The sequence below is a fragment of the Lonchura striata genome, chromosome 11 (genome assembly GCF_046129695.1).
Source record: "Lonchura striata isolate bLonStr1 chromosome 11, bLonStr1.mat, whole genome shotgun sequence".
NCBI lineage: Eukaryota > Metazoa > Chordata > Aves > Passeriformes > Estrildidae > Lonchura > Lonchura striata.
In genome coordinates this window covers 22,749,590-22,771,232 of record NC_134613.1, presented here as the reverse complement: position 1 = coordinate 22,771,232, position 21,643 = coordinate 22,749,590, and the positions used below count along the sequence as shown (strand labels likewise).

The window sequence follows — 21,643 nt, the reverse complement described above, 5'->3', positions numbered from 1 at the left end:
TCTGGGCAAGTAAATTTATTCTGAATGCCCTGGTAGGTTTGTGGCAGTTCAGAGGAATCTCCCAGACAGGACACATCTGTTGTGAAGAACACCAGGTAAGGCAGGGATGGGGGAAATGGAAATAACTCCAGCTACAATCAGGGCAGAAGGGATCCCAGCTGCCAGACCAGGGGTGAAAAGGGTTTTACAGGACCATCCTTACAGTCTGAACTTATTAAACATTTTTGTACTATTGGAAAAACTGTTTCTTCTACTGTGTTTGTAGAGATACAGGCCAGAAAAACAGAGCAATGCAAAGTTCCAAAATGTACATATGAATTTGAAAAGTGTTTGAATATTCTACAGCAGACTGTGCATAGATTGTTTTATCCAGTACAGAGTGCTGTAAAATCCTAAAGTTCTTTATTGTTCTTGAGGTACTAAAATTATTTCTAATTCTACTACTAAGAATAATCAAGCCAAAAGTGAAAAATACATTGATTTTGTTGTTATGCCTAATTCCAGACGAGTTCCTAGCTCCTGGCAGCACTCTGTCAAACCACACAGCCCTGCTGCCCTGGGGCAGTGCTCAGCTGCAGAAACATGCACAGACCCCCTGAACATTTCCTGCTCTCCTGCCTCCTTTTCCTGGGACTGTTGGTCAGGGCTAATGAGAAGATGAAGGGCAATGCTAAATTTAAATTTACTGACTAAAACAGAGAGCTACTGGCAATGTCTAAGTTAAAATCACATGTATTTGTGACATTTTATATTCAAAATAAAAGCAATTCTAGAAGATTTAGACCTGATTTAAAATGTCTGTAGTCTGCTACAAACCCTGTAATCTAAATGCTCCCACTTGGAATGCCGAGATGGAGATATTTTGAATCCAGGACTAAAGCCTTGAGTGCTGAAGTAGTTCCATTTTCCCAAGCCAGCTGTGCAGCTCCTGTGTTAATTAGCAGATACGGGATGATCATTAATAAACAGGAACAGGAGGTCTCTGAGGTTGTACATTTATTACATGTTCTGAAAAGGGGCTCAGTCATTTACCTTTTGCTTTTTGCCACATTTGGGGGTTCATTTTGGTCAGGAGCCAACCTGCAAAGAAGCTCAGGTACTCCAATGAAAACATGACTATTTAAAATATTTGTTCTGCTTTTCCTCATGGCCCAGCCCCATCTTCAGATTCAGCAACAGATGCTCAGGAATGCAAAACATCCTTTGGGGACTGTATCAATTTGGGGAAACAGTGCTTTTCTAAAAAGCCCTTCTGAAACTTTATTTAACTCAGCTAAAATGTGTCTAATAATTTAACTCAATGTCACAGTTCAAATTTCAGGCTGGGATTGGATAAAAAGGAGAACATCAAGATAAAAGCTGCAATTAATTAAAACTGCAATAATTGCAAGTATTAGTTTTCCTTTCCAACTTCCACAGGGCTTGTTGCCATGACAGGTGGGAAGATGCTACCAGCATAATTGTTTCTTTTTGTCATGGTTAGAGGATTTTACTTACTGATATTTGTGGAACAGTTTGAAATTCAGAACTAAACAGTTACCAACAAAGAGACCTTTAGAATAAAGTAACATTAGCGAAAATATGTGGCTTCTAATAATTATAATTTTGATTGAGGTGATCAATGTTTCCTTGTTTTCCCCACCCTGCCAGAAGTTTAACTGCTCCTTCCACTTTGCCCAAGCTTTCAGCCTTCAATTATAGCTCCCATTCAGCAGAAAAAAAATCATCTTTTCCCTCTGGACCCCACAGATTTGTGGAGCAGCAACCCCTGAGAGAGCTCTGGTGTTTTCCCCGGCAGGGAGCAGCTGGTGAGGATGAGGAGGGACACCCTGAGGTGCTGCGCTGTGCTGGTGGCAGCGATGGGACTGAGCGTGGCCGAGGACTTCCCGTGGACCAAGAACAACCCAGGCTCCTTCTACTACGGCACTTTTCCAGCTGGTACCGTCCAAACCCGGCTGCTCTGGGCTTGGATTGTTCTAGATTTGCTCCTGTTTGCACAAGGAAGTGAGCCAGAGGTTTTCTGTGTGCTTCCAGGGAAATGGCAGGAACAGAAATGGAGGTGGCTGCAGAATGCAGAACGCTTTGGGATCTGCTCCTGGGCATACAGGGATCCACATGAGCCTGCATTCCACAGATCCACTTCAGCAGGAAATCCAGAGGAAAGGCTCACACATAACAGCTCATGTCCAAGTGTAACAAGGCATACCTGAGAACTCTTCTCCTTTTTATAAATTACCTACAATTAATGAAATAAACCAAAACACCCTTTGTTATGCAGCTAATTTAAGAAATCAGTGAAATAACTGTGCTGGGTTTTGTTTCAAGCTGTTCAGTATTATTCAATCCACTCTTCAGTATGGATTTATAAACCTTATTCTTTCTTCAACGCGTACTTAAACATATTTCATCCAAGCAAAATCAAAACTAGAAAGATAGAGGCACTGATTGGTTTTCATGCTCAAGTTTTTAAGTAATTTATGATATGGTATTTTGTGTAACAATAGGAAAATAATCCAGAATATTTCTGTATATTTTACATAACATCTAAACTTGTAGTTGCTAACGCTACCATGAAAACCAGGAGGGAGAAATTATGTGGAAACCTAATTTGTTTTTTACAGTAAGATATTTCTGCTATCAGTGCCCTACCTCATCACTGTAAAATACAGATTTTACAGGCTTAATAAATGAAAAGATTCAATTTCTTTTTCAGTGGATCAGAACAGGACAGCTTCATTTATTCCCCATTTCCAGACCTATTTAGGCACAGACACATTTGGAAATGTAGAAAACCTGGGCCTCTCCAGCAGTGCTTGCTCTCACTTCCAGTTCCTTTCTCCTACGAACATTTAGCACCGAGACCATTCAGCAGGAACACGGTTCAGTAACTGCCCTGGTTTTCCCTTCAGGTTTCTTGTGGGGTGTGGGAAGTTCTGCCTACCAGACCGAAGGGGCGTGGGACAAGGATGGCAAAGGGCCGAGCGTCTGGGACACCTTCACTCACAGGAAAGGGAAGGTGCTGGGGAACGAGACGGGAGATTCCGCCTGTGAGGGCTACTACAGAGTCAAGGTAGGGCTCAAGAGCAATTCAAATCTTCTGGGGCCATCCCTCGATCCTGCTTTCCTGTTTTGAAGGAACAATTTAGCTGCTCTAAAGGTTATTCAACTTAGGAAGCCAAGTGCTGATATTTTTAAGCAGTACAGTAAAATCTTCTTCCTTTATAAGCTCATAAAACCAATAATTCCACAGTGCTTCCCAGATACATCTCAGCTTTTCAGGATTTTTGTGTCCAAAAAATATTCTAGATGCTGTAGGAAGTCCAAATGCTTTAGTTAGAAATACAAGAAATATATTTGACCTTTAAATAAAATTAACTTTGTGTGTGTGTGTGTGTGTGTGTGTATGAGATTTTCTATGTATTTTTCAGAGGCTTTAAAATTCAGTCTGGATATTGCCCATTTTTTGAAAGGATAATAAACAAATAATCAATGCAGCTCTGTTCACAACATGTTTCCAAGGCTAATACCATCAAAACCAATTTTCAAATTACTGTGCTGGAGGAAAGACAGATACACAGTAAGAAGAATCCAAATGACTATGAGAAGGCAGGGTTACATAATTGGAATTGCAACTAATTTAATAGAAGTTATAGTCCAGTGAGGTTTCTCCACAAAGATGAAGTCCAAGAGAGAACCAGAGGTCTCAGCAAAAACTAATAGAAAATAAACTAATTATGCCTTACTCTCCTAAAATGGGAAATGGCAGGTGAGGTTTCATTTGACCTCTCAAACCAGAAGTTTGAAAGAACTTTAAAAAGTTTGAAAGAGCTTAAAAAGTATCTCAGAGAAACTGGGACTCTGAGCCTCACTGGGGTGTGGCACCAGAATAGACTGACACAGAGAAAATTTGGATTTAGAAATACTTTCTAAAACTTGCTTGTATTTGTCCACTTACCTGGTCCTCTTTATATCAGAGCACTTCTTGCTTTCATTATCAGAATTCTCTTTGCCTTGGCACAAATACCACAAATTTCTACTTTCACTGAACACTGAAGATGTACAATTTCTTAGCAAAAGAACATATAATCATATGGGATTTAGGGGGTTTTCTCATTCCAGTATTAGACAGTAAAGGAAAGCCCAAGTAATTATGTTTTTGAGCCTGAGCTGAAATGTTTGAAGTCAATATTTACAGGCCTCTATTATTTTCTAACACAAATTCTGATATAAATATAATTGCACTACAAAACCTCAGCTCATTTTTCTGCAGTGCAAACATTCAGTCTCCACAGTTGCACAAAACATTACAGGACTTCTTTGGGCTGTCAAAAAAGTGGTTAAAGAGGAAGGCTTCAAGCAGAACAAGGCATCACCTCAAAGATTAGAAAAAACAGATTGAATCCTCTTTTGTGCAAATCTTCCATGGATTTTCTGCATTCAGAATTAGTTAAGAACTGAAGTTATTCTGCTTGGCCTCAGGATGTGTTAATTGGATTTTCTTCTCACAGGATGACATTCAGTTACTGAAGGAGCTGAAGGTGAATCACTACCTCTTGTCTATCTCATGGCCAAGGATTATGCCCACAGGCATCAAAGGTAAGCACAATTCCACCACATTCTTCCCAATATTCTTACCTGTAAGGGATTTTACTCCTGAGTAACCCACAGTTGTTCAGCATTCCTGTTATCCAGATTTCTGTTTGTCTGCATTTCACCGTTACAGAATTCCCAACACTGTACTGTAAAATTCCTTGCTTAATATTTTTAGATTTCTGTTCTTCCTGTTATTTGGGAACCAATGCAGGTAATTCCTTGTCTGTGCTTTTCGTCAGCTGAGCAACTGAATGAGAAGGGAATACAATTCTACAATGACACAATTAACAGCCTTCTGGAAAACAACATCACCCCTATTGTGAGCCTCTACCACTGGGATCTGCCACAGGTCAGACAGTATTTGAATTAGTAAAACACCTCAAATAAAGCCTTCTGATAGAAATAATTTCCTAAGGTTAAGAACTAAGAGTACTTTAAAAAATTAGAAAAACCTGCATGATTTTAAGAATTTGCATTTCCTGTTCATTTGGATTTTACGTGCATTGAAGTTTTAAAATACCTTTCTGAGCTAGAAATAGAAACAGAATTAAATAGAAATAAAAGTATTTTTTAAGCAGCAGCTGACCTTCAAGTAAAATTATTGAATCTTGAAATTCTTATTTCCAAAGGTTCTCCAAGAAAAGTATGGTGGCTGGCAGAATATAAGCATGATTAATTATTTTAATGATTATGCAAATCTGTGTTTTGAGAAGTTTGGTGACCGTGTGAAACACTGGATTACATTCAGCAATCCTTGGGTAAGTCATGAATGCTTTCCTTCCAAACTCTCCCATCACACTGTTCTGTTCCCAAAATTCTGTGGGAGTGACAATAGAGGAGAGCAGGTGAAAAAAAATGGAAAGGAAAAATATTTAAACCATTAATCCTTGTGGCCAAAAATCTCAGCAAGCAGATTTTGCACAAGGGCAGGGTTTTAAGACATGAAATTCCAGGAAATTTTTGAAAACTCCTCAGCTGGAGAGACTGAAATTAGAAATTAAGAAGTGGAAAGGCAGCTGTTTTTTCCCCTTCCCCATTCCTCAGCTCACCCCTCTAACCCTCCTCACCAATACCCTGAGCTCAGTACAAGCAGGCAGGAGATGGGAGCCAAGGAAGGGAAGAGGGGATTGGGGAGGACCAGCCCAGGCAGGGGAGCACAGGGTGCAGAGGATGGAGAACATCTCTGGAGCACAGGGTGCAGAGGATGGAGCACATCTCTGGAGCCCAGGATGCAGAGGATGGAGCCCACCTCTGGAGCACAGGATGCGGAGGATGGAGCCCATCTCTGGAGCCCAGGGTGCAGAGGATGGAGCCCATCTCTGGAGCCCAGGGTGCAGAGGATGGAGCACATCTCTGGAGCCCAGGGTGCAGAGGATGGAGCCCATCTCTGGAGCCCAGGGTGCAGAGGATGGAGAACATCTCTGGAGCCCAGGATGCAGAGGATGGAGCCCATCTCTGGAGCACAGGATGCAGAGGATGGAGCCCACCTCTGGAGCCCAGGGTGCAGAGGATGGAGCACATCTCTGGAGCACAGGATCCAGAGGATGGAGCACATCTCTGGAGCCCAGGGTGCAGAGGATGGAGCCCATCTCTGGAGCCCAGGGTGCAGAGGATGGAGCCCATCTCTGGAACCCAGGATGCAGAGGATGGAGCCCATCTCTGGAGCACAGGATCCAGAGGATGGAGCACATCTCTGGAGCACAGGATGCAGAGGATGGAGAACATCTCTGGAGCCCAGGGTGCAGAGGATGGAGCACATCTCTGGAGCCCAGGATCCAGAGGATGGAGCCCATCTCTGGAGCCCAGAGAAGGACTGACTCTGTGACTCTGTGTTTGCAGGCAGTGGCTGAACAGGGCTATGAAACAGGAGAACACGCGCCAGGACTGAAGCTCGGCGGCTGCGGCGCCTACAAGGCTGCTCATCACATCATTAAAGTAAAAATCCTCCTGAAATTGTGTGTCAGTTCAGGATTTTTAGCAGACTTCACTCTTTAAACTGAAATATAGTTTCACAGCCCTGTAATTTCCAAGTAGGACACTGAAATTATCGTCTGGCTTTAAACTTCCAGTGCAGAATCCAAGGCACCAATGTTCAGTGCTTGATTTAACACTTGCAACAATTTGAATTTCCTTATATTATAAATGTCTCTTCTAGTTGGTTTCAAGGTGGTTGAAAAAGAAAACATCCAGATTAGTCTAGAAAAAAACATCCTGGCCTGTTGAAATGTATCTGAATGTTGCAAGTGACTTCAGGAAGTTTCTGGTAAAAATTAATCTTTCATCTGCCTGAATAAATTAGGGAAAGCCATCCAAAGCGCAGAGCCCTGTCCTGAGGGCTGTGTCAGCTCCATGTGGATGTCCTGGAATTCAGGGAAGGAATCTTGCATAAAGGACTTTGTAATGTCTTACATGAAATCGAGCTTTCTGTAACAAACACACAAAAAAAAAAAAAAATTCTGTGGTATTTTTAGGCCGACTTCAGTGCAAAAAGTGCTCACCAGTTTTTCCATGCCCTAAGAGATGAAAACGCCACATGATTTATTCTATTTCTACATTATTTTTACAGACTCATGCCAAGGTTTGGCACTCCTACAACAGCACCTGGCGAAGGGAGCAGAGAGGTAATGAGGATTCATTCTGTGATTGTGCTGCTGTTTCTGTTAAGGGCTTCAAGAACTGCAGAACTGTCCCTTTGTTTTAAGGGATGGTTGGAATTTCCCTAACGAGTGGCTGGGGGGAACCTGTTGATCCACACAGCCAAACAGACAGAGATGCTGCTGAGAGGTACATCCAGTTCCACCTGGGATGGTTTGCAAACCCCATTTACAGAGGGGACTACCCAGAAGTTATGAAGAATTATGTAGGTAAGTCCCAGTAGCTGTGACATGAACAGATCCACACTTCCAGCACATTACAGGGGAATAACTCCTGGCCAATGTGTGCTTCAGTCAAGTGAGGGCACAGGGGAGATGTGGATATTCTCAGTTCAGTCAGAGAGAAAAAGAGAAATATTTCTGCCAGGCTAAGCCTGGGAAAAAGTCTGAGAGGAATATAAACAATCTATTATCTTGGTTTCTGTTCATAGTGTTTATAGGTATGTTCTACCACGCTGACCTAAATCAAAGTGTACCAATCAGGTGAAATGTTGTTACTTTAAGACCAATGAAATTAATGTTCACAATTTTCTCTATAAAAGAGAGAGGTGCTTTTTAATAAAGATCATTCTTTGCCTTCTGAAGATAGAGCCTCTTCATTCCCATCCCTGCCTCAACAGCAACAGGGAGACACAGCAAAGCAAAGGCCCCCGGGCTGGACACAGCTCCTAAAGCACTTTGGGGACACACCAGGACACTTTAAATCACTGTTTCTTCATGTATTGTACCCAACTTAATTCTCCAAACCAAAAGGATGAAATATTATCCCATTTTAAAAAACCAATTAAGCTCAGGTGCCCTCAACATTAACACTAAATTCAGGAAAACCCTATTTGTCCCCAGCACAGGGTGCCCAGAGCAGCTGGGGCTGCCCCTGGGTCCCTGAAGTGTCCCAGGCCAGGCTGGACAGGGCTGGGAGCATCCTGGGATAGTGAAAGGTGTTCCTGCCTATGGCAGGGGGTGAGGTGATGATTTTAAAAGTCCCTTCCAACACAAACCATCCGGGATTTTATGATTCTATGATTTATTGCTGGTGAGATAAAGAAAACCAATTTCTGTGCTCCTCAGAAGTTGTTTCCTGTAATTATTTTGCTAGGCAGGAAGAGTGCCCAGCAGGGCCTGGGGACATCAAGATTACCAACTTTTTCAGTTCAAGAGAAAACCTATATTAAAGGCACCTCGGATTTCCTGGGAATTGGTCATTTTACCACTCGTTATGTTCTGCAGAAGAACTTTCCCTTCCTCCAAGTGTCCAGTTACCACACTGACCATGACCTGGCTGAACTGGTGGACCCCAACTGGCCAGCTCCAGGCCCTAAGTGGCTCTACTCTGTGCCCTGGGGGTTCAGAAGGTTGCTCAACTTCATTAAGGTGAGTAGAGCAGATCTTTAATTGGAAAGGAAGCAAACAAAACGCCTGGTGTAGATTTAGATGTTCAACAGTTTCAGCTATTGGTCTTGTCCTAGTGGGAATTTTCGTTGTCAAAAAACCCTGAATTTCAGCTCAGAAAACTACAGAATTCAGTCATTTTAAAATAAACCCCATAGTTAACTTAAATTCCTACTACATATTCTTCTTATTTAGGTAAGTGAATGTAGAAAATTGCTTTTAATGTACTTTGCTAATTCATATATTGTAAAAATGAAATGATTTTATGTGAAGAAATTTAAACATTCCTGTTTGCAGACCCAGTATGGGAACCCCCTGATTTATGTGACAGAGAATGGAATGTCTGAAACTGTGCAGTGCCCTCAGCTGTGTGATGAGTGGAGGATCCAGTACCTGAAGGGATACATCAACGAGATACTCAAAGGTCACTTGAAAATAGCTTTATGGGATCTGATTTTCAGGGTGTTTTCAACTTCTGCTTATTTTTTACTTTGTCCTTTCCATCACAGAGAAATAACTATTCACAAGTCAAAATGGACAGCAAACCAGACCATCAAATTTTCACCAAAATGATAACCTAAGCAAACATATTAATACTAATAATTACAATAACCTACCTGAGATTTAATACTGCAATAAATCATCAGTTTCCACTCTCAGAAAGGAGAAATTATCATGTCCAGAGTTCTAGTACCTCTAAGCTAAAGACAACAATTCAAATAATCTGAATTAATTTGTGCTTCATTTTTCTGTCCTATTCCCCATCTGTTCCTGCTATAAACCAAAACATTTACAGAACCACATTTTAAAGACAAAACCCACCTTTATCAGTCATTTGTGTTGTTTCCAGCTCTAAATGATGGTGTAAATGTCAAAGGTTACACTGCCTGGTCTCTGCTGGATAAATTTGAATGGAACAAAGGCTTCTCTGAAAGATTTGGGCTTTACTACATTGACTTCAAAAACAAGAACAAACCACGATACCCAAAGGCATCTGTTGACTACTATAAAAAGATTATCAGTGCAAATGGATTTCCAAACCCAAGAGAGGTGATGTAGCTGTTAATTTTGATTTTTTTTTTCCCCTTCTTCTTTGTGTGCAAATGTCACATTGAATTTCAGGAAACAACTTGTATGAATATGGTACAGAAGTGACACTTTGATTCCCTAAAATAGGGATCTGTTTAATACAGAGATACTCAGATATTGAAAGCGGGAACAACCTTAATTACTGCTCCTACAGCATTCCACAAACTCCAACTGGACTTCCTGATGCAGTCAAAATTTCTCCATCAGAAGTTATTTAGCAGTGCTGTCGGATTTCTAGGCAGAAAACTCCACATATGTACTATCCTACTGGAAAATAACCTGGGATGTATTATGTACCATTAAAAACTTTATTAAACAATTAACTCCAAGAAATACACTGAAATAAACACCACAAAGAAACTTTCAGAAACCCACGTGTTGGGAGAATAAAGTGGTTTTAAGTTAGGTGCAGGGACAATTGTGGGAGTGAGGAGGATGCTCAGTCTCTCAGAACTGTCACCCTTCCCAGGTGGAACACTGGCATCAGAAGGCCATGGACACCTGCTCTGCCACACACCAACACCTTGCTGCAGGTAAGGATGCCTCTGTTTTGCTCTATAAAAGCAGATTCTGTAAAGTTCAGCTATTAAATTGCTCTCTGAATGCTGCTAAAAGGTATTTTCTCCCCAAAAGCACTACAACGCTCTAAAGAAAAATGTTTTTATTTATTGTCTCCAACTAAAACCAATGGATCAGCTGTGGATGTTACTGAAATACAGAAACTGGAAGAGCTAATACTTAAAATTGAGGTTGGGGATGACAGCTTTCTCCTTAAAACAAAACTGCTGAATGCTTTTTCAAACACAAACCAAACCCAGAGAAATCAAGATAATCACATAGAAAATCTCTAAATGCTTGACTTCTACATAAAGGGAATGAAAAAAAAAAATAAAATAAAATAAAAGGGCTTAAGGACTGGCCTAAGATTAAATTTGGGCTCTGATGCTCCAGGTAACAAAGAAACCCCAACACAACTGAGCCAGAACACCTAAAAAACCTCCTAGTGTAATTCAGGACCTTTCAGAATTCCTGAAGTAGGGATTTTATTAAGAAAGATCAAATAACTACTATAGATTTTTTAAAAATGAGCTAAGTTCCACATGGTAGGAAACATCCCAGCAGTCAATTTAGGTTAATCTTGCTCAGCCTCCACTCCCAGGTCATGTTCAGTGTGAATGAAGTGGGTTTACTGAGCTCTTCCAGGTTTCTCTGTGGAATAAAGTTCTACAAAATAAAACCCATTTAATTTTTCAAGTAGATAGAGAGCAATCATAAAAAGGCAAAGCTTCCTAAGGATTTCTCTTTGACAAATCTCTTTCACCTTGAAGTGAGGGAAATAAATATCAGAGGACCAGTAATTTATTGTTAATGCACTGCAGCTAATTCACAGCAAGGACAATTTCTGCAGCCCTTTGACCACTGACATATCTTCAGAAATTTAACTTCAAAAGAAAAAGAGAGGGAAAACTATCATGGATTTGCTCCAGTATCTGCAGACTTAGGAAATTCTGTTTGCTTTGTTTGCTGTTTATGCCAGTGTCAACATTTTTATGTTCAAAAAAAATCTTTATGTTAACTCTAAGTTAGGTATTACTGTACTCCAGGGGATTAAATCTCTTACATATTCCTCATTTCTCAAATTTTAGATTCCCTGATTACTCACATGGAAATGGTGACAGAGATTGTTCTTCCTACAGTTTTCACACTCTGCATTCTCATCAGTATTGTCCTCCTCATATTCTACCTTCGAAACCACAGCTAAAATTGATGTTTGCACACATCATCATTTGCCAAAAGGACTAAGCTGCAGCTGCTTTATTTGAGTAGTTAAAAATTACCACAGATGGTTCTTTTTATACCCCTATAATGAAATAGTATTTGTCAATCCACCTAGAGCTTTTATAGTTTTTCTATTCAATTCCCAAAACATTTCTTTGTTTTTACCAAAATACATTCTCTTTCCACTGATTCTAAGCAGTAGATTTTACAATCCTTATTATTTTGCAAACTATTACATATTTTGTTCATCAGAAAAATAGGTAAGAGTAAAGAGATTAAAATCTTACAAATTTCAAGTGATTAAAAGCTGCTTGCAAATTCTGATTTCAGTCTGTTCATCAACAGCATTTTGATTACCTTGTAATTGCTATTTGAAGAAAGACAGACATGATTTTAAAATATAAAAGGACTTAAATACTCCAAGAGCACTGCTTAAATGGGAACTTATTCACGTCTACAATTTAGGATAATACATTCCTTGCTATTTAGTTGTGATGAAGAGTTGTTTGAAGTGAGTAATCCAAGGTGACAATTTCTAAATCAGATTTAAACCACATCTCTGAAATTTAAACTTACCTTTTAAAACTTTATAATATATTACACAAAAAAATGTGAAATTTAAGTAATCCAAGTACTTCCAAAATTAATTTTCCACCTAAAATTCCCTTCTACTGCAGGTAGAAACAAGTACTGTAACAACTTGGTTCCACAATTCAAGTGCCTGAAATACAGCTTTGCTTAAAACCAGAAGTTATAAAAATTCACAATAATAATCTATAATTTATAGTTTTTAAAAGCATGAATATTGGGGGTTTTCCTTATTCTTACTTATCCATAGTTAAGTTTTTAATGCGAAATATTTCTGTCTTAGATTATTTAGTCAGCATGAACAAAACTATGGAATTGCTTTAATCAGATCACCAAAATGTTACCTCACTGATTAATCAACTTAACACATGCAACTGCCAACATATCTAAATGATTATGTCCAAACAATTATTCTGATTTTGTTTTTTTAAAAAATTATGCAAAACATACAAAACAACACTGTTAAAATAACTCACTTCACATTGAAGGAATAAACTATTTTGAAGAGGAGAGAGAAGTATTTTCAAGAATACTGCAAAATATAAATACAGGGACAAAGAAACCCAAACTGGCTGAAGATCCCAAGGCCCTGGATGAAGAGCTTTCCAAATCCTTCAGGATGATGAAGCATCACTTGATCTCAGAAGAACATAACAATATTGCTTGGTTTGTTGGTTAAGACAATTCACACTTTGAACAGTGTTTGATTGCATTTTTAATGATCAGAAAATAAAATATGAAACCCCAAAGTGCACAACTTTGTTGAATGTCTGTAAATATATGAAAAATATCCACCATATTTACAAAATATTTATACTGTACAGTCATAATTGCACTGCATTTTTAACAAATGAGGTCCCACTTAAGTGTAATAAAGCAAATAAATCAGTGAAGATTAACTGTTTGAAGCCCAGAGTTTCTAAAGGTTCTGTTAAGACAGAAAACACCGAATTTTCCTCCTTCCTGTACCTTTCCAGTCCTGCTTGCTCAGTAACATCAACTTAAGTGAACTGCAACTGACTGCACTGAGTCATGGTAATAAAATACAGCCTTTCTTCACTGCTTCCATTTACTGTGGAGTCCGACAAGAAACCTGCAAGGACAAAGGGAAAAGTTGGCATTAGCCACTCTTGTTAGAAGGTAGAGATTAGTTAATGGAGCAGCTTCCAGAACTGTTTTCCAAGTGCAGTTTTACTGAAGCACTTCATGACAAAAATCAGTGACAGGAAAGATTTACCAAACCCTCACATCAAGTCTCATGCCAAAAAGGCAAAGCATTTCTGTACCAGTCTCTCTGCTTAATTCTTCCCCATTCTTGTTCTGCATTGGCTTGCAGCAAGGCAGATCCTCTCCTTTTCACCTTCTCTGACTTGAGACCACCATTAAATACAGAGAAAATTATCTTCAAAACCCTTCTCAGTTTCAGTAGCAAACATTTTCGAAATAAGGTGCAAGATATTGCGGGTGTCAATCATCTCCTATTTGAAACTATACTGTCATTTAAACTCTAAAAATGTAACTCAGCCAAGGTGAGAAGGCAAAAAGTCACCACTTTCTGAGTATCCTTAATTCTGTAAATACCACCTCACTCTTTTAGTAAAAGGTGAAACATCCTTTTGCTTTTGCTAAGAAGTAAATATAAAGCTCAGACCCACTGAATGCAGGATAAAAACTGAACTTGTTTGAAGTTTATGGTTTGATTATTTCTCACCACATTCCCCACCTGAATTGTTTGATGTCCCGTGTTCAACAGGAGCATTGGTACTGACTTGCCACGTTGTTTTAACCTCCTTCTGTCCATGCCCACTGCTTATCTCCACCTTCCAGACTTCAGGGTTATCACTGAGAGAATAATCAAAAAACATCAACATTGAGTCAGGTGTTCAGTCACATCTGAATTTTATGCTGCAAACACTGAAGTTTCTCTTACTGTTCATAGAATTTCTTCACAAGAGCTGGTCTGATGGGCAGCTGAAACACATGCTTCTCATTCAGAGGGTTTTCCTTGTAATACTTCATGCAAATCCTACAAGAGACATCAGGTTACTTTCTTTCAAGAAATGCTTGTACAACAGAGAACAAATCTTGTGCAAAATTAACTATACTCTGACATTTTGTAATTTCCTTTAGTTTACAGTTTTAGTTTTTCAGTTTTAGTCACAAAGCAAAATTTGGTAGGAAGATCCAGCTGCTCCTTCTGCAGTCTCACTATCACCAACATTTTAGTGTTTCTTCAAAACTGCCAAACAAACTATTTGTGATTGTCATTTAAAGAGCAAAAGTAGAAATGAAATAATTACTGTGTCAAAGGGAAGAGGTTCTCATGTCTGAACTGCAGTAAGCCTGTACAGCTGACCATTATTTCCAGCATATGGTGAAGCTTTTGAACACGGTGGACTTGTTCCTGGAGATTCACTGATGTGGAGATGAAGTAATCCTGGAAGAGCAAAGACTTCTGCTCTTACCTGAGCACTCCATTGCTACAGACACACCACACACCCTCAGCAAATAAAATCATTTTCCTGCTTCTTTGGAGAAGCCAAGTTTTTTAGAGTGGCCCAGCAGACTCAGAACAAAGTCCCATCAAAATGTGACAAAATGTTCACTGCCTTGACAGTGACCCAGATCAGATATCAAGAGAATTATATGGGAATAAGGAAACAAAACAATGACATTTCTGCATTTCTGACATTTCCAGCCTCATGATCTGCAGCTCAGTTTCTCAGCTTACATGATTTGCACCATCAGCTAAGAATGCTCTGCTTTATAAAATAAAAATAAAGCATCTTACCAAGTAGGTTACTGTTGCAAGTTCCTGGCCTGTAAAAGGAACAGCAGGAAAAAAAAATTTCAAATTTAATACATAATGGTATCAGATGAATATAAGCAACATTCAGGTAATCCAACAGGAAATTCTACTAAAGGACAAAGTCAGCAGGAGTGTGATGTTATTTATTGACATGATCATTGATTGCAAACAAGAAAACCACTCTAAAGTGGTATGGTCAAGGCATGATTTTATTTATCACCAAGGCTGCGCAATGAAGAGACCCACCATGTACTTGGAGACACCCACCCTCCTCAGGATGTACAAGTTCACAAGAGTAGTGAAAATAAAATTTAAAAATTAAATTAGAAAAGCAAACAAAGAATGAGAACAGGATGGCAGATGCCAAAAAAGAAATGAAGCGGTAACAACGGTAAAAGAAAACTATGTGTCTTTTGAAACAAGTAAGTTTTTAAAATTTTGAAATTTAAAAGCTGAAAAGTTCTATTATCAAAGCTGGAAATTGCTTCAGCAGATGGGAAGGAAGAGCTAGAGATTAACCAAAAAGTTCATTATTTCCTGCATGGAACACCTTTTCTCTTGAATTCCCATTGCTGTTACCAAGTGTCAGGCTCACCTATGAAAAAACTGACATAATCCTTCTTCAACTTCTCCAAGCCAAGCTCCAGGAGCATCTGAATGGGAGTGATGTCACTGAGGGAAACATCCTCCATCTTTCCATGGTAGGACTGCTGGATCAATTGACTTAAGAAACTGCTACTCCCCTGATGAATCTAAAAATAAACAAGTCTTTTTGTGATGTGCATGAAACATCATCAACATTGTTCAGAGGTTCAGCACCAGGGAAACACACAATTTAAAAACAACACAAATGAGGAGCAGTGAAGGGACGAGAACTGCCTTTTACTTGGAACTATTTCAAATTTTAACATCTATTGTGAAATACAAATACATACCCATGGCTGTATCTCACCACGTTCCAGGGATTTTATGACCAATGTGAAACAGTCTATTAACTCCTGATGGGAACTGACAGCTAGAAAGAAAACCACATTTTCATTATCAATCCAGGCTCTTTCTCTGGCTGTTAAGTCAATAACACCAGGCCAACACACCCTTGCAAGAACAAAACCCCTCAATTAAAGAATGGGAGCTGAAATTACAGACTGCACAGTTTTTTGGCAGCTTTGTCATATGATGACTTTAAAAATCAATGATCAACAGAGACCACTGAACTCTACATATACTGAAAATTGTCCTTCATGTCTGGAGAAAAAGGAATTATTAAGTTTTCAGTTTTAGGGCAGATGGTTTCAAGCTTTAAAGCAACTACCAATGGTTTAGTAACTTTTGCAGTCAAATAAAATGAAATTATCTCCTGCTAGGTGCTGGTCTGCCATTGGAAGGTTGTAAGAAAACAGACCACCCTACATCCTTAAAATAGGCTCTCTTAGGAAGAGAGCAATTGATATTGCTGATAGCAATTTCTGAAGGGCTGATGAGTCCTTAAAACTCAGAAATGGACAGGAACTTCCCTGAAAAAGCAATACCGTCTAGCAGATAGAGGAGAAAATGAAAGGAAAACAGACAGGGCACAATACACTTACTTTTCATTTTGCACCATAATTGCTCAGTAAAATCCAGGTCTCCTCGCTCACCAAAGATTGCTTTTATGCAACTGTCCACAGCAGCTGTGTCACTTTTGATTTTCTGCAAGAAAATATGAGTCTTCAATGAAAAATTGTGCCTGAAAGTAAAAAACTTTCCACATCTGAATTTCTCCAGAGATCAAAACTGGCTGCATCACTGATTTTGCTCCTTTTCCAGGGAAACTACCAGACAATAATTTGGAAATATACTTTTATTTAAGTGAGTGTGATTCTTTGCAGAATTATCACACTGGATAACCGCTAGCCTCGGACCAGGAAACAAAAGCCACTGTCGGAGAGACTTCAGATATCAGCCAGGTATTGTCTGTGCACCCAGCAGTGCCCTGGTGCACAAAATCCAGACACAACAATGTCATGTGTAATCCTGATACAGAACAGTTACTGTAATTCTGATACAGAATAGTTCTGTTGACATAGAAATTAATATATTCTCAGATTATCAGCAAAATGCTGCTTCTCTCTTAACAGAAAATAGACCTAAACATTTCCTTGTAGGCTCAGAGGGGAAAAAAAATCTTAATATAACTAAATACATTTTTTATAATTCAAATTTGCCCATTGCTTCACAATATCATAAACCTCTAGACATATTCAACTGATACTATTAAATTGGCCCCAAGTAACTAAATTAGGCAAGAAAAGCAAATTAATGATAGAACGCAACGGCACAAAGGTCAGAATTCCTGGAAGAAAAGAGACCTTCTCCCATTATTTTTACACAGCAGAGACAGGAAGCAAGAGATCATATTCCTTAACAACACTATTTACAGATATAAACAATATAAAATATTTAGTCAAAATCTGAAATAACTGCAGTTAAAATGGAAGCAAAATAACAAAGCAGCTGTTAGGAAATTGCACACACCTCTGTTTCATTCTTGTTTTCAAATATATAATCTCCATCCAGCTTCTTCTTTAAATCTAGTAGAGTTAAAAAAAAAAGTTCCACCACTATGAAAAGCGTCATCAAACCAATCATTAATCCCCAGGCACATTATAACTAATACACTGAATAACAGAACTGAGTTGTTTACAAATGGTTTTATTGGGTAAGGATATAGTCTGAAAAGACTTTAAAAAATATTTTTTATTATTATTATTACTTTGATCAATGATATTAGGACAAAGAAAAATGACAAATGTGTATTAACCTATTTAACTACTCTGTGCAGTGGTTACAGCACAGAAATGAGCATTCCCAGTTCTAATGCTTTATTCCCTTTTATTCCTGTGAAGTGCCACACCCCTCCCTCCCCATGGAACAAGCAGCAATTACCACTCAGAAATTCCTGGACCAGTTTAAGAGCTGATTCAGACTCTGATGGCTCAGGCCACTCAGTCACATCTGTCTTCAGACCTTCAGCCAAAACCTAAAAGCAGCAGGAAAATCATAACAGAAATCAGTTCTTCTTGGGGGTCCTGCATGCGTCATCTTTCACAGACAACTTCACCAAGAATCACAAATCCCTGCACAGCTAACCAGGAGTTACAAATTCTCAGAATTTCCTGGATGACTTGTCCTCTTTCTATTCAAAATTTCTAAAACTGAACTCAGAGTTTCAGCTAAAATAAATGCTTGAAGTTATCTTTGAAAGGTCTGATAAAGTTTTCAATAAAGCAAATTATTAGCACATAAAATCCCCACTCCATGCAAGTGTGAAACTGGAATTTGTCCCCTGCACTCACCAAGAGGAACTGCAGCTCTCGGTACAGCTGGAACACAGGACTTCTGGGGTCCCCTGACTCCAGGGCAATATTCTGAAAGTTCCACAGGTTTATCTCAGTTTCAAACTTTATAAATCAAGTATCTTAAAATTTTCATCAGTGAGAAGCACGTCAGCACAACTTACAATTCAACTTATGAATAAGTTACATTGCTTTTATCTTCTTTATACTACTTTATTCTTTATCCTACCCATGATGTGAATTGTGCCAAGAGCTTGGGTTTATTTGCTTTTTCCATCCTGATTTACCAGGGTGGCAGCAGAGATCAGTGGGGGAGTCTCCAGAATCTTTTCCACACCATTCCATGTGATATCCACAGAGATGCTGCTTCCAGATTCTGCAATGGTGTCCTCTATTGCAGCAGCTCCAACCAGCTCATACTGAGCAAATCCTTTTGTTGTCACCTACAATGAACAGATTTCAAAAATAAAAACAACGAAACTACCACAAGCAAAGTCATTTTAAAAGCATTTCACAAACATGCAAAAAATAGTTAATACCAGACAAATGCATTATAAACACGACCTGAAGTCAGGCTGTTATACTATGGAATTATACTGAAGTGGCTTCCATAGAGAATCTAAAAAGCTTCCCCAAACCAGCATCATAAATTCCAAAATAATTCTTAAACTTCAACTGAAGCCATGACAGAACATAAAAACCTACAACAGAGGAATGATGTCTTATTTTATGTTCCATTTTGAGCTCTTCCAGTTTTGGAAAACAGGTTTTATCAGCTGTAGGACCTAGGAAAGGAAAAAAGTGAGAATCAAAAAACCCATTTGACACAATTCAAATTTGGAATTTAAATTAATTCCCAAATACTCCATTTGGTGAAGCATGACTCGTGGTGTCCTTTAGAAAGCAGGAATTCTCCTTGTATTTCCCATATAGGTGATAACAGCTGATATGAACATATATAAATGTTTAGAATGAGTCAGAGATTGTCTAAGATGCTGAATGGCAGCAGTTTCAAAATTTAAAAATGAGTTGAGGTGGGCCTGCACAGCTACAGGTGCATCAAGTAGATTAAAAAGCCATTTCCCCCTCATAGCATTGGTTAAAAATATCTTTTCTTTTATTTTAATCCCTTCTTGCTCATTAAAACCAGGAATACAGAGCATTTCCAAGCCGTATCATGCTAAGAACAAAGACAGCATTGTGGCATCAGCATTCCCACATTTTTTAGCCTTCCTCATTTAATTTTCTGTGCACCATGACCACCTTACCATCACATGAAACCAGGTAAATATTGAGCCCTGTGACTTTGTTTCCAGCCTTGAGAGGCTCAGCTCCAATCCAGCAGGTGTGCTGAGGATCAGAACCATCACACCTGGCCCAGAGGGGAGGAAGCACAACCGGGTCACTCGTCCCCAGGGAGGTCATGTTTGGGTTTTGCACCATGGTGTACAAGGAAATCAACTGCCTAGAACAGGGAGAAAGCAAGATAACAACAAATATATTAATTGTGTAGACTGAAGATTCTAAAATTATAATTAAATATTACATTTTAAGCTAATTAAGAGAATACATTAGGTAAACCACGTTTTGGTACCATGCATTAGTATTTTAATAACACCAAAGATGCAAATCAGTTTTTTAGGGCTTTTCTTAATAGGAGCTTTCACCAAAAAAAAAAAAAAAAGCACTGAAGTCTTACTGAGCTTTTTTTGCTCATCTACACCCAGTGAATCCCATTAACCCAACAGCCCAGCTCACAGTGCTTTTCCAATATCTGGATTTTAGCTACTTCTTAAAACACTTTTAGGCCTTAAAAGTAGGGAGGCCCTTTTTCAGGATGGAAAACAGCCACAACTCCTCATAAAGTAATGAGTAATTTTACTCCAGGGGATTGAAAATACAGGTTCTGAATATTAGAAAAAGACATAGAATTACAAAAGAAAACACCCTCAAAAGTGGAGGGAAAGCTTTCACACTTACTTTGCTCTTCCAACAGAAAGAGCCAGTGCCCCAGGATTCTGCTTTGGCAAAACCTCAGAGGCATAAACAGCATCATCTGCTCTTGATTCCTCCAAGGAGTCGCTTTCTTCGTTGTGTGTCTTGAAAAGAAACGCGCACGTAAGTCACAAACTGCAGGGTGTGTGAAAAAAACCTGTTGGAAATTCAAAACTCTGGATTACATTTAATATCTACCATGCATACTTACAGCTTTCTGCAAAATGTACATTGCACTGCTTCCATTCCAAAATTTTTCAACAGGACTTTTGTGACTACCAGCAACCAGTGAGATCTCTACGTCAGTCTGAAAAAAAAAAAAAAAAAAAAAATCAAAACTTTTTAATACACTGTATGGAGACACTGCATTTCAGCAGTTTTTTAATATCAGAATTTGCAAAATTAAATAGTCACACAGATTGTTTTCTAATCCTATTGCATCCATTCACAACCCACTTGCATCATTTCTGCAGTGCCTGAAAGGAAAGATGGAGAGACAGGACAAGATGGAATGGCTTCCCACTGACAGAGTAGGTGTAGGCTGGAAATTTGGAAGAAATCCTTCCTGTGAGGGTGGGGAGAGCCTCGCACAGTTTCCCAGAGAAGCTGTGGCTGCTCCTGGATCACTGGAAGTGTCCAAGGCCAGGCTGGACAGGGCTGGGAGCAGCCCAGGATGGTGGAAGGTGTCCCTGCCATGGCCGGAGGGGAAGGGGATGACCTTCAAGTTCCCTTCCAACCCAAACTAATCTATGATTTTACCTCATAGAGATAGGGATGTTCGGGGATACTGTCCTTTCCTTCTTCACGTATCCTGAAAGAAAATAAAACGTTGAGATACACAACTTTTCCCCACAGCATTCCTCGTTAAACAGCAGCATTACCCACATGCATTAAATACACCAAGGCTACAAGCGGAACCTCAGCAGCCTCCGCACAAGCGGGGCCAGACTTCGCTCAGCAGAGCGGCGAGACCCCTAAGCAGTGACCCCGAAACCACACCGGAGCAGGAGCCCGCTCAGCCCCGGGAACAGCCCCGATCCCCACCGGAGCAGGAGCCCGGACAGCCCCGGGAACAGCCCCGATCCCCACCGGAGCAGGAGCCCGCTCAGCCCCGGGAACAGCCCCGATCCCCACCGGAGCAGGAGCCCGCCCAGGCCGCCGCCCGCCCGGCGCCGCCGCTCCGCCGCCATCGCCGCCCTCCAGGCTCGAAGCTCCCGCCCGCCGGCGCTACGCGACGCCCGTGAGGGCAAGGTGACGCGCCACGCTGGATCCCTCCGCCGGAACAGAGTCCCCTGCTTTGGCTGAGAACCGAGCGGGACAAAGGCGTCCGGAGAACTCAGGATGGGCGTGACGGGGCCCAAGAGACTTGGACAGGGATCGGGACCGGGGCTGGAGCTCGGTCCGGAGCTGGA

At 39.9% G+C, this 21,643-nt stretch overlaps 2 protein-coding genes across 2 annotated transcripts; one reads left to right on the top strand and one right to left on the bottom strand.

Annotated features, from left to right (window-relative positions):
* Positions 1–1,814: 1,814 nt before the first annotated feature.
* On the top strand, positions 1,815–11,487 carry LCTL (lactase like). Its single transcript, XM_021552618.3, has 13 exons — positions 1,815–1,938; positions 2,910–3,070; positions 4,509–4,596; positions 4,833–4,942; positions 5,223–5,351; positions 6,433–6,528; positions 7,160–7,214; positions 7,296–7,457; positions 8,344–8,618; positions 8,934–9,060; positions 9,487–9,686; positions 10,195–10,258; positions 11,372–11,487. The coding sequence occupies exons 1-13, from the start codon at positions 1,815–1,817 to the stop codon at positions 11,485–11,487; spliced, it is 1,707 nt and encodes a 568-aa protein (XP_021408293.2).
* Positions 11,488–12,789: 1,302 nt separating this feature from the next.
* ZWILCH (zwilch kinetochore protein) lies at positions 12,790–21,453 on the bottom strand. The gene is made up of 18 exons (XM_021552626.3): positions 21,366–21,453; positions 20,991–21,042; positions 20,443–20,538; positions 20,217–20,335; positions 19,505–19,701; positions 18,942–19,021; positions 18,524–18,679; positions 18,237–18,308; positions 17,827–17,920; positions 17,416–17,471; positions 16,488–16,590; positions 15,837–15,916; positions 15,497–15,653; positions 14,884–14,912; positions 14,393–14,529; positions 14,023–14,118; positions 13,816–13,934; positions 12,790–13,185 (listed from the first exon to the last, which is right to left on the bottom strand). The coding sequence occupies exons 1-18, from the start codon at positions 21,419–21,421 to the stop codon at positions 13,094–13,096; spliced, it is 1,791 nt and encodes a 596-aa protein (XP_021408301.2). The 5' UTR covers positions 21,422–21,453; the 3' UTR covers positions 12,790–13,093.
* Positions 21,454–21,643: the final 190 nt, after the last annotated feature.

Excerpts from the sequence above, each read along its gene's own strand:
- LCTL (XM_021552618.3), top strand. The coding sequence starts at position 1,815 with ATGAGGAGGGACACCCTGAGGTGCTGCGCTGTGCTGGTGGCAGCGATG. Across the intron at positions 6,529-7,159 it reads CTGCTCATCACATCATTAAA|ACTCATGCCAAGGTTTGGCA; the intron begins GTAAAAATCCTC and ends TTATTTTTACAG. Across the intron at positions 7,215-7,295 it reads CTGGCGAAGGGAGCAGAGAG|GGATGGTTGGAATTTCCCTA; the intron begins GTAATGAGGATT and ends CTTTGTTTTAAG.
- ZWILCH (XM_021552626.3), bottom strand. The coding sequence starts at position 21,421 with ATGGCGGCGGAGCGGCGGCGCCGGGCGGGCGGCGGCCTGGGCGGGCTC. Across the intron at positions 17,472-17,826 it reads GGTCCAGGAATTTCTGAGTG|ATTTAAAGAAGAAGCTGGAT; the intron begins GTAATTGCTGCT and ends TAACTCTACTAG. Across the intron at positions 15,917-16,487 it reads ATTATGGTGCAAAATGAAAA|CTGTCAGTTCCCATCAGGAG; the intron begins GTAAGTGTATTG and ends TTTTCTTTCTAG.